At 50.1% G+C, this 12,568-nt stretch overlaps 1 protein-coding gene across 2 annotated transcripts in view; it reads right to left on the bottom strand.

Moving 5' to 3' along the window:
* Mindy4 (MINDY lysine 48 deubiquitinase 4) overlaps nucleotides 1-12,568 on the bottom strand; it is a 152,848-nt gene that overhangs the window by 50,906 nt on the left and 89,374 nt on the right. For both annotated transcript variants that reach the window (XM_008827521.3, XM_029560838.1), the window contains exons 8-11: nucleotides 11,976-12,092; nucleotides 10,889-10,977; nucleotides 2,503-2,604; nucleotides 939-1,002 (exon numbers count right to left, since the gene is read on the bottom strand). In XM_008827521.3, coding sequence (XP_008825743.2) covers nucleotides 939-1,002; nucleotides 2,503-2,604; nucleotides 10,889-10,977; nucleotides 11,976-12,092 — 372 coding nt within the window. The remainder of the gene's footprint in view (nucleotides 1-938; nucleotides 1,003-2,502; nucleotides 2,605-10,888; nucleotides 10,978-11,975; nucleotides 12,093-12,568) is intronic.

Here is a 12,568-nt window from a genome sequence, read left to right as displayed (position 1 = left end):
GAAAAGAAACACATGCAGGATGAGTCACGTGTCCCCAGGGCCTGTGCCCCATCCCGGGTCAGGCCATGCAGTCCTGGCTTCACTAAAAACGCAGAGATCTGTCACCAATTTCAGGTTGCCCGGCACTGCTGGGCCAGCTCTGAGTCAGCTACCCATAGAGTCCCCAAGGCTCCCCTGGCATGATAGACAGAGATCCAGCACCTTGCCTCTGGGGGATGAGATAAGGAAGATGAGGGGCAGAGGGGAGAGTCCTGTCCCCATGTCACCATGGCCAGGCTAGGTCAAAACCACTAGGCCCTCCAAGTTCATGGGAAAATTTCCTCAAGAAGGTCATGAAAACACATTTTTAAAACATTTGAACAAGGTAAGGCCTTGAATGAGGGTTCCAAGGTCACACATGCCCATAGCTAGGTCATATGAAATAAATTGGTTAAAACAAAAATTGGAAGTGAAGGGGTGGCAAGTTTTGAAAAACTTCTTGGTGTATGGATTTTTAACAATACAAAACTAGGTTCCTCCCTTGAACTTAGGTCTGGCCTTATGTCACTGCTCCATGTTATCAAAGGCCTTCCCCATTTTCTACATTCTTCTTGGGGTACCTCAATGCCTCCCCCACCCATGTGAATCCTAAAGAAGATGCTAAAGACACAGGAGGGATGGGAAGGCCAGTTCAGCAGCCTGCTCTGTACACATGCTGCTGAGGGTATCTCTACACAGTGCGTGCGTAGGCAACAGGGTGCCACTGAACCCATCAGCCATGGAGCAGCTCTGACAAGAGCCCACCCTCAAAGCCACCTGCCTCTGCCACATCCCCCAACCCAGGGCAGATTCTGCAAGGATGGCCAGCCAGTCCCAGCTGGGGGAGGATTTACTTATATGAAAGGAGACAGTCCCCAAACAAAGGCAAAGTGGCACGAGAGTTTTCCAGAAAACCGTACTGTTTCTAAGACTCCATCTGCTTTGTATTTCCCTGTTGGACTGAAGTGTGGTGTTCCTGAAGCCCTAAAAAGGAAAAGAAGGTGCATGAGTCCTCCACTAGCCAAGAAGACACGCCCTCCATCCAGCTAGACCACGTCAGCCAGCAGAACCACATGTGCCATGAAGTAAATGAGGACAGGAATGACGGTTCCAGACAAAATGTAGCCAAGGGCTTCTCGTTTTCCCTCTGTGAACTCACCCATGAGTCCAGGGCATGGAAAAAGAGAGAGTGGTGGGTGAGCTTGAACAACCACACCCATGTCTGGCAGTAGATCTGATTCTCCCCCATGGCAGGCAAATACATCTGCAGAGAAAGGACTGCTGACTTACCGCAGTCTTCACCCAGGCTGTATTTCTAGTCATCCTCTCAGAAGCCCCCCATCCCTGAAACTCCATCATAAGCACAATGGGTATGTGACCCAGTGCAGCCCTAAGGGTAGGATTTCAGTTCAGGGCCTATATGTCACCAGCTGCTGTGTGGCCCTGGCCCCTCCACCTTCCTTCTCTGAGTTTCAGTTTCTTAATCTCTAAAACAAGGAGAAATCCAGTCCCTGTCCTCTCTGCCCTGAGGGTTATAAAAGAGATGCCAGGGGCCAGGGCTAATAGGTGGCCTGGAGTACAAAACTAAAGGCAGATAGCAGTAACAATCTGAGCAGCAGTCACAGTTATGTAGATAATCCTAAGTACCCAGTACATGCAGACACTCCTAAGCACTTCACGTTTATTATTTATTACCTATTTTTATTAATAAATGATTCACACTGATAATATTACATATCATTTATTTATACTGTCTCATTTAGTTTCTCACAATCACTCTATTAAGTAATCATTATTATCAACTCTTTTTTCTAAACAAGTCAGCAAATGAGGTGTAGACAGGTGACATCAATTCCCAAGGTCAACAGCAACAAGCAACAGCTTTTAGAATCTGTCTCAGAGAGATCTCTGTTGTAAGCACTATGGTACAGTGATCAATCTACCCTTGGAGTATGGTTGTTGGCCCCCAAACTGCATCCTTTATTAAAGCTTAGTCACATGGCTGGGGCAGAGTGATGCTTCTATGCTAAGGGTCAGGCTGAAGAGCCAGAAGACTCTCCATGGGGACTGTGGGAACAGGATGGAGTGTCAGGAAGGAATGATGGTAGGTCAGGACCTGGGCTGCACCCCTTGCTGCTCACCTGGAGTAGGGTCCAAGTAACACAAGTGGAAGTATAACTGGGGACTCAGACAGTGGCACAGTTTGCTGTTGTCATAGCTGAGTCAACCCGTGGCCCCAGAATCAGGGAAACACCAAGGGAACCAGCTGCCTGGGTCGTAGGCTTTCTCCTTTGGATCCTGAGTTCTGAGTGGTAGGCAGGCAGGAACATACCTCCCACATGAGCCTGGAGCTTGGGCATCAACAAGGCCCAGCTGCCCAGCAAAGACCGTCTACCCATGAACAGCACAGCCCCAGCCAGCTTGCTGGGGCTGTTGGGCCAGCACAGGTTGAGGCAAAGTGACACAATCCTCAGAACCACTTACAGTGTGACCACGGCTTGCTTTCGGCCGCCAGCTCGCCACAAGATGTCTGTGATGGCTAGGGCAAGACAATGGGTCCTCTGGGTGTCTGAGGGATACAGCCGTCTAAGGAGAAAAGAAACATGTTTAGGCTCATGAGGACAGAGCAGAATAGATCTAGTCTATGGGGCATGTTTTGGTGGCACCTCTGAACATGGCCCCTCTTTTTCTGCAGGCTAAGGGACCTCATAACATAGGCTAATAAGGCAGACTCTGCAGACGAGGTCCACAGGAGGAGCATTCAAGGAGGGCCCTGGGTGGGAAGCAGAGAGGCCCATTGGACTGAAGAGGACCTTACAGTCTTGGTGAGGCCTAGGCTATAAAATGGCCTCTTGTTTTGACAGGGCCAAGAGTATTCTGGAACAACTGCCAGGGCAGATGTGAGGTACTATCCTGTTCTGGCCTTGGCCAGTCCCAACATCTCAGGGTAATGAGACCACAGGTGCTGGGTGGCCAGGACTCTAGCTCGCTGGCTATGCAGATGCAGGGCACAGGGTGAGGAAGACAGACTCAAGGATGGCTACAGGGGTACCACCACGCTGCCAAAAGAAATGGGTGTGAGGCTGAAGGAGGCAGCTGTGATGTGGTGGGAGTGCTGCTCCTCAAACTCGCTGAGCTCCAGGTGCACAAGGACCCCAAGAAAAGCTTCCAGACCCATGGCAAGCACAGGAGGTTGGCACAGATCTCTCAGGATGAGGAGGGCTGGGGTAGCTAAGAGGGACCTTTAGGGCATGGGGATGGGACAGACGATGAAAGGGGAAGAGAGGCAGGACGCAGAGCAGCAGGACAGTGTAGGAGCAGAGAGCTTTAGGAAGTGTGGCCCGTCACCACATCAAAAGTGGCAGAGCTGTCCTGCAATAAAAAATGACTAAGAGGTTCCTGGGGCATGGAGAGAATGAGAGGGAAAAAGGCAATGGCCAAATATAGCCGTTTCTTTCCACTTGACATTTCCAGGACTCCTTTGCACTGTTCTTCTGGCTTTTCCCTGTGCTCCGTGAATCTTCCCTACATTTCTGCAAAAGCTGACTTGAATAGGTCTTTATTCCTAACCAACAAGAGGATTCAATCAAGACCTGCTCTGGGGGGCAGAGGAATGTAGACAGCGGGACTCCATGTTTTTACTCACCAGAAAATGCCCGAGCTCCACACGGAGATGCGGAGATGTGTGAGTGAGAGAATGCTGGAATTTCCCTTCCTGCCAAGGCAGGGGTAGAGAAACCAACCCAGGACACAGCTACCACAGTGGGACACAAAGCTGGGCTGTTGTGTGTGGGGACCTAAAGGCCCCACCTTGCATAGGTCCAAAAGGAAGTTACTGGGGGCACGGCCTGACTTGTTTTAAAAGTCTGACGGATACTTCTGCACTGCTGAGGAGTGCGGGATCAGCGTGTGACCATCCTTAAGATACACCCGGGGGGGGGGGGATTTCCAGGTGCCTTTATAAGCTCTTTAACACCTGTAATAAATGAGTCCCTGCTTGAGAAGACTCCCTGTTGCATCTGAGTGTCCCCGGTACTGGGGGCGGCATGGGCTGGTGGACGGCATGCTTACTCATCCCCAATCATCACTGCCCGGGGGTCGATGGTTCGAACCCCCGGCAGTTGTGTTACCATTATTTTAAAACAAGAGGTGACAGGACACAGTGGAAACTGGCAATGACACTGAGCCTCCCTCACAACATTGGGAGCCTTAAACAAGATAATTGTGGTCCTGGTTCCTGAGGCATGGGGATTTTTCAGTCAGTGGTTCCCATCACTACTGTGCCCACATGGGCCATCCACAGAAAGGCGATTTGCCCAACCCCAGCTAGCATGGAGCTCCTGGCATTGGCAAGGCTGCAGGGGGCAGCAAGATGAGCAGTGAGTGCTCAGCCTGGAAGAAAATAAGCCAGTGACTGTCTGATGCCTCCTCAGGCTCAGGAAGCCATCGCAGGAAATGGGGACCATGCCACTGCCAAACCGGATGGCCCAAGCGGTAGGGAGCACCAGGCTAGGTCAACGCTTGCTAGGAAAACAACGTTGAGTAAACACTGCTCTGGGCTTCAGGAGAGGCCATGCCTAGGGCAAGCAACCTGGATGGTAGAGGTGGGCAGACAGAAGAGAAAGGGCTAGACCTTTATCCCTTTGTATTCAGAGCCTACTAATGTAGGCTTCATGGTCCTCCAAGTACAGCCATGGCCTGTCCACTGCATGTCCTGTATCTCATGCCCGCCCTCCTCTTACCTGTGCTCTGTAGAGTGCTTACAGCCAATTCCCTCCACGACTCTCATTTTCCCTGGCCTACCTCCTCCAGCCCAATGGTGCACACTCACTACTGTATTCAGGGTGGGCCCTTTTCCCACTCCTATCCACATTAAAACCCTGAACCCAGTAGCACCTGTGCAGAAGTCTGCTGGGATAGATGCACGCTGCCTAGGACACCTATGCTGGGAAACCTGCATCTTGGAGCCAAGGGGACTCTGTCTGAGCACTGCAGTCTGCATGGAGTATTGAAGCAGGCAGTCCTTGCAGGGCCTGTCAATGCAGTGACGGTTTAGATGAGTACTTAGCATGTGCCAGGCACTTGTAATAAGGACTCTCATAAGAAGCCAGAACTTGAGTCTCACCAGTGGCTCAGTAATAGCCTTCACTGGTGACCCCTCAGTGATAAAGTCCTGCATTGCCTAGCCATCAGACACATACCTACCATATTCCCACCAGAAATCTGGCCCCCAGCAAGGCTCTTATACCAGAAGTTTCTTCAAGAGTCTAATTCCTCCAGAAGTGCAGGGTGAAGTGCTTAGGGAAGGCTCTGTGGGGAGCCATCTTCCCTGTGTTTGCTCAAGTGTTTCAGAGAAAAGAGATGCTTCTATCCTACTTATCTCACCTGTCCTCTCAAACGTACCCATGTGGACCAAGTCTGTAAAAATTCTAGATAAAGGTGATCAGTGTGTGCAAGCTGTGGTTCCCACATTTCTCCCCTCAAGAGGAGCTAGTGGGAGGGTGGAGGGTTGGCTGGGCTGGGCTGCAACCTGGCTCTATCATCCATGTTGGGAGGTGGGAGGAGGGGACTGGAGCAAGAGGACAACCTCCCTGGATCTCCTCTCCCTATTCCTTCCAGTCTCTTACCGGCCTTCAGTCCCAGGGCTCCCCTGGGGCCTGTGGAGGGGATGAGCTAAGCTGCACTGGCCCTGTCCAGTGGAAAAACACCACATCTTGCTGCTCGGCTCTGTCAGGCTGACTGAGGAGAGGTGGCTGCCAGCCTGATACACTGAGTTGTAATGAGGTCAGACAGCCATGCTGAAAGCACATGGCTTTGCCAAGCAGCCTTTATTTCTGCCTGGGTTCCCTGGAGGGCCACCTGCCCCCAGCTGTGCTTTCATAGAACCTCATCCTTGTGTCTAGGACCTGCAGACCCAGTGTGCAAGAATCCTGCTCAGGAGACACAGGTGAGTGATGTGGGGGCTCTGTGGCATCCTGGTGATCATTGCTGTTCCCAAAGAGAAAGGAGGATCTTGTACGCCCCCTCCCCAACACTGCTCCTCCCTGTAGCCCCAGCTGGCTTAGAATTCACTATGTGGACCAAGCTTGCCTCAATTTCAGAGATCTGTCTGCCTCTGCCTCTTGAATGATGGGATTAAAGGTGTGTGCCACCACACCCAGCTTAGCCTTGTTCTCTTCAAACTGGGAAGTTCCTGAAATCCTGGAACTTCAGAGTGAAAAGGGAACACTGAAGCCTCAAAGTCACCTGGACACATACGCAGCCTAGACAAGAACATGGAGAGACCCATCAGTCAGTGTAAACACTGAGCACACAGGTCACTGGAGTCAGGGAACTAGTTCAGAGAGACTGGCATCCACCTGCCTCTCTGAATGCAGAGTAGTTGTCTGTGCTCCTGATTCTTCTAAATTAGGGCAAGGGAGGCTCTGTTGAGAATCCCTTTGTAAACAGAGAGCCCGGAGGGTGTCCAGGCATCCATCAGCTGTTTCAAACTCCAGCTGACAGCCTCAACTCCTCCTGCCCTCTCTGGCCCCCACTGCCTTCTAGCATGCAGCAGCACACTGTGACATAGGATGGCACCAGCCAGTGTCTTCTCAGCCACAGTGCCAGGTCTAACCCTGAGCTAGAATCTCTCCATTTGCATGTCTCAGTTTCTCCACCCATACTGTGATGGGCTGAGTTCAATAGTCCTGGGCTCTGTTTACATTTCCTTAAGGAGTGTAATTTGAGGAAGTTACCAATTCACAGCAGATATCCTTACCCAGAAGGGCTCCTCTCTCAGGACATATCCCACCTACTGGGTAAGGATTATCTACAGTGGCCTCCAACCTGCAGGGTCCAAGCAAGGCAGAGGCAGGTGCACAAACTCTATTCCTCCTCTTGGGCCAGCACAGCTTCCTGCCCTGGCCTTCTATCGGTGGTGGTCTGAGCCAAGTTTATGTGTCCCCAACAGTTCTCCTCCTCTTCCCTAACTGTCTACCCACGGCAGGGGCACAGAATGGAGAGCTTTTGGTGGAAGGCTAAGGAGTGCATCGGTGCCATCATTTACAGCCCTGAGCAGGAAGAGTCGTCACTGGCCATCTGGGAAGGTCTCAGGGACTTTATCATCCCTCCATCATCTCTTCCTAAGTCCTCTTGGGCCTCCACAAAAAGCTGGGCCAAACATTCATGTTTCCCTCCTTCTGAGTAGGAAGGTGAACAAGGAGTACCCTAGCCATTTGGCCTGAGGGATGCAGGGGTGAGAGATGCAGGGTGAGGGATGCAGGGCTATGGGATACAGGGTGAGGGATGCAAGGTGAGGGATGCAGGGGTGAGAGATACAGGGCTGTGGGATGCAGGGGTGTGGGATGCAGGGGTGAGGGATGCAGGGCTGTGGGATGCAGGATCCCAAAGGAAGGGGAGGTCAATCACCTTCCATTGCAAGATCCTTCCAGACTTTCTGGAGGAGGCATGACAGGAGCCAGACAGCCTCCCCCTGAGCCCACTCCTCAAAACCAGAGATACGCCATACACAGCATACGGCAGATGACACAACACAATCCACATACACAGCATAACTCACTCATACAACACAACCCCCACAAAGCATAAACCACAAACACAGCACCATCCACCCACACAACACAATAGTATAAAATATAACCCAAACATAGCATAATCCACTATGCAATTCAATCTTTAAACAACACAGCTCAGCCCACATACAATATAACCCACTGACACAGCAAAACCTACACAACGTTCTATAAATGTAACCAACTCAAACAACATAACCCATTCAAACACCACCCAATACAACCCCCACCATAACACCCCCCATACAACCCAACTGTCACACAGCATTACCCATATACAACATAAACCACATGCAACACAACCCACAACAAAATCATCAAAACACAATATACACAATGCAACCCTAATACAATAAAATTCATATATAACACAACCCTCTCATGTAACACAATCCCACACGTAACATAACCTCCAAACAGAACACAAGTATCCCATACAACAAAATTCACACACGTATAATTCAGTCCCCCACATACAACACAACCTTCTCATATAACACAACTCCCATACAAATAACATAATCCCCACACAATACAACCCCCCAGTGTATTATAACTCATATGTAATACAACTCACATATATACAACACAACCCCAACTCAGTAATTCAAACATAAACATAACAGCCCACATACAACACCCCCCCCACACACACATAAGCCTATACAACACAAGCCTCCAACAAAACTGCTCCCAACAGAACACAATCCCCCAAAGGGCACAGGCCTTACACATCACATAACCCCCAGCAGTAACCCCCTTCCCAGGCATGCCCTGTCAGCTCTAGCACCGAGTTCAGCCAAGTCCTAATACAGACACAACAGTCCTGGCCTCAGCTTTTTGTCTAGGTGAGCCAACTTCTGTTCTCTAGATCCCAACAGACAGGAGCTCTGGACCAAGGCCACATTTCTTTGTGCCCTTCTCTCCTCCAGAAGAGCCCTAGTAAAGCTTTCTACCCAGCAGGGCATAGATTAGGCCTAGGTCAATGCTTGTAAAATAATGGGAGACCAGATAGGGGAGGGGCGCCACCGCCACCACTTGGCAAGGTTTTCTTTCTACCCAGAGCCCTGTTAGGCTCCAACCTGGTGGGTCTCATGCCTTCTAAGCTCTAGCTCACTTCTTGTGGGCTACAAGCAACTAAGTCAGATGATGTTTTATACAAGATCTGCCCTTCCTGGAATAATTTCAGTGCTCTATTCTGACTGTTGAGAAGCCATCTGTGACTTCCTCCAAAAGGCCAAAGCTGGGGTTCCAAAGAGGCTCAGAAGAGGCTTTCAGCAGATATAAGCCATGAGACATCATTTACAAGGGTCAAGCAGCTGGTGGTCCCAAGGGTCCAGACCCTTCTGGTAGCCTGGCCCTGCCCCATCCCTGGTCACCCCAGGCAACCTCTGCTTTTCTCCCTGCCCTCAGGCCTTTGTACATCTTGTTCTCCTTACTGGAATACCATTCCACCTCCCCTCCCTGATTTTCTGGACAACTCATTCACTGTTCATGCACTCATTCAACAAGAATCCTCAGAGCCTCTCCTGTGAACCAGGCATGAGGTAGGAATCTAGCAACCAGGCTGTGGACCAGGCAGCTCAGGGAGGCCCCTGTTCTCAAGGGGCTTGTGTTCTGTGGGAGGAGGCAAACATCAGAAGCTGGAACCAAGGAACAAGAGTGCCAGTCAGTAGTGGAGTAGCCAGGCAGGGTCTGAGTTATCTTCCCTGGAGAGGCCAGGGAAGGCCTCTCATTAGCAAGGTGGTGAGAGAGGCCAGTAGTCAAAGTGCCAAGTCACACAGGGAAAGAGTTGGAGGGTATGTGGTGGGGGATCGAGAGGGCATTGGCACTTTGTTAGGCCCAACTTCCAAAGCAGGCAGTGGACCTGACCCTGCAGACAGGACGGACTACACAAAGCAAACACAAGGGCACAGTGGGCCTGAGCTGTGGAAATGAACACTGTATGGTTAATGTCCTTTGCGTTGAATCAATTTTATCATTAACTTGTAAAATGAGTTAAAAAAAAAAAACTGTAAAATGCCAAGCATGAAAGGCTACCTTGACTTAGACCATGTCAGAGCCCAAATCATCAGTGTTGGGAAAATACTTGGACTGCTGCAGTTGGCCAGGCATCCTCCTGCAACGTGTCTTTCCCAGGCATAGATATGAACAAAGGGGAATGGGTTTTGTCTGGACAACACCTAGGCTTTCTTTTTAAAAATGTTTTTAGCTCTCTTTATCTTGGGGAAGAAGGAAGTGGAGATTAGAGGACAATTTGTGGCAGTCAGTTCTCTCCTTCTACCATGTGGGTCCTAGGGACTGAACCCAGGTCATGATGCTTGGAGGCAAAGACCTTAACCAGCTGAGCCATCTCGTTGGCCTTAGGCTCTGCTTTTAGTATCTGAAATGCTTATTTCAAAGAGCAAATGCTTTTCCATGTAGGCCAGAAACCAGCAAAATGAAGCTGTAATTTTAGAATCTGTTCATGTTGGGATAGTTGCTGCCCAGAAACAGGATCTCTCTGAAATACTGGGACTATTTGATCTGGGTGATGTATTCATGAGTGTATCATTTTGCTATATTCCAGTGAAGAACAAAAGCAGAACATGTGCCAGAAGTGCTGGCACTCTGAGGAAAACACAGCACAAACTAGTCACTGGGTTTGTCAGGGGTAAATGCTGCACCAGCCCCTCAAGCATTCTTTGGTCTTGGTGCCAACTATGGTATGGGAAACACAGTTTCCATGGATACTTTGGGTGGGAGGAAAGAGAGAAAACACTGCATTCTTCCTCATCCCTTTGTGCCTACACAGAGGTGTTCCAGGAAAGTGCTGGCTAGATGAAGATGAACAGGGGTTGTCCAGATGCAAACACTATGTGTGTAAAATGGAAAGTACATGGCCTCAGGGGGAGGAAGCCAGGCACTATGGGACCAGCTGGAATGTGTAGTTCTGGCTGTTGAGAGAAAGAAGCTAAGCTGGGAAGGAGGGTGCTCTGGACTTAGTCAGAGGGTCAGGAGGTGGGTGTGATGTGGCTGTAGGAGGGGACTGGGTAAGGGGGCACACTCGCAATGCCATCTTCAGACACTTACCAGGTGGAGTGGAATGCAACTCATCAACCCTGCCTGCTCCTAGAGACAAATACACCGTGTTCAGATCAGCAGGAGCCCTCCTAGCCAGCTAGCTTCACCCTTCCCCTTCTTGACCTTCAGGAGCTCAGAACTATCAGAGAACACCCATGTTTTGTTGCTTGTTTATTCTGGACACTAGTGAAGCCTTAGGAAAGAAAGAGAGCACCCAAATCACACTAACTTACCGAGGGCAGTTGGCTCTCCCATCTCCTTCAAACAGGAGTTTCTGCAGCACACAGCCTTGGACAGCAGCCAGAACCCCACAAGGACCACCCTGCAGATAAACACATTACCACCAGTACAAATGGACCCAGGAAAGCTGTCCCTTCCATCCACAAGCTTCTAGACTCAAGTCACAGGGGTCTCCAACAAGGTGATTTGTCTTTGTGTTGACAAGAGGTCAGTCTTGGAGTCATCCTCATGGGAGGAAAGTAACTATTTACAAAGTCAGGTGTGAAGCCAGGGACATCACCACAGGTTTCCTGTCACCTGGGAAATGACTGGTGCTGTGTAGCACCAACAGCCCCCAGCCAGGTTCAAGGATCATCAGAGCAGCAGGCCAGGGTGGCCTCGAAGTTGTGGTGCAAGAGGAAGAGCTGGGTTTTGCCACTCTACCAAGGGAGGCAGAAACTGGCATCTGTGGGCCTTCCTCAGACATCAGGGGCAGGGAAGATCCCAGGGATGAGAAATGGGCCTAGCAGAGCTGCCCTGCTCTATATGTAGTCTTTGGCCTCAGAGTGAGACATCTTTAGGCCTTCCTTGAGACTATCCTGTGGAGTATGTCCAGGGCATGAGCAAAGCCTGCCATCTCATACCTCTGATTCTACTGCTTCCGTGACACCCTCCTCCTCCATTTGCTCTGCACATTTGATGTCTTGGCCTTTCCCATACACTCAACTTTGTCACTGTACTCTTCACTTTGCCACCATCTTTCCAGAGTGCCCTTCTCCAGCTCTACCCATGAAACCCCAGGCCCTTCCCAAGGTTTGGCCTACAAAGGCCCTCAGTGCCTCTAAGCATGGGCAGAGTTACTTTCTGCTCTCTCATGTTGCCATCTCAGTGTCACAGCAAGTGGGTTTGATTAAGGTGTTTCCAGCAAAGTCTTGATGACTTCTCTCACCCCAGCAGCCCCACCTTAAATGCCTGCAGGAGTAAACTGGGGCTGGCCAGATGATTCCACTGTTGTTCTAAGAACTCATCATGTGAATGACACCCCCACTTTGTGCATGACAGCCCAGGAGAAAGGTCCCTGGAACCCCAGGAGCAACCTGCCTTGTTCTGCACAATGCCGTATTTTAGTGAAGGAGTATCATTAAAGGAAAAGCTCTGAAGTTTCCATTCTTCATTGAAGGAGCAGAAGGTAGAACCAAACAGAAGGATCTTTATTTCCTATGGGGAAAGGGAAGGGTGTTATTGGTTGTTTATAAAACAAATAACATCACAAGGCTTGCAACGCAGGCCCTGGGGAGCTTGTCCTGAGCACTAGCAGGGCAGTGCACTTTCTGGCAGTGGTCTCTTTATTTTGCAAGCCCATTCTTCTCATATTTGAGGAAGATAAACCTGACCCTGAGGGTCTTACCTTTGGGAACCACATCAGCCCAAGCTAACATGGGCCAAGATCTTTCTGGTTTCCTGAGAGAGGCCTTGAAATAAAAAAAACTTTGGCTCCGCTGGGTGTGGTGGCACATGCCTTTAATCCCAGCACTTGGGAGGCAGAGGCAGGTGGATCTCTGTGAGTTCAAGGCCAGCCTGGTCTACATAGTGAATTCCAGGACAGCTGGGGCTACAGGGAGACCCTGTCTCAAAAAGACCAAAAAAAAAAAAAAAAAAAAAAATTTGCGCCCTCCAAAACATTTACAAATCAC

This window comes from Nannospalax galili, unplaced genomic scaffold (genome assembly GCF_000622305.1).
Source record: "Nannospalax galili isolate Female #2095 unplaced genomic scaffold, S.galili_v1.0 scaffold132, whole genome shotgun sequence".
Classification (NCBI taxonomy): Eukaryota; Metazoa; Chordata; class Mammalia; order Rodentia; family Spalacidae; genus Nannospalax; species Nannospalax galili.
Note: the sequence above shows the minus strand (reverse complement) of the source record. Positions and strands in the feature narration are given on the sequence as shown.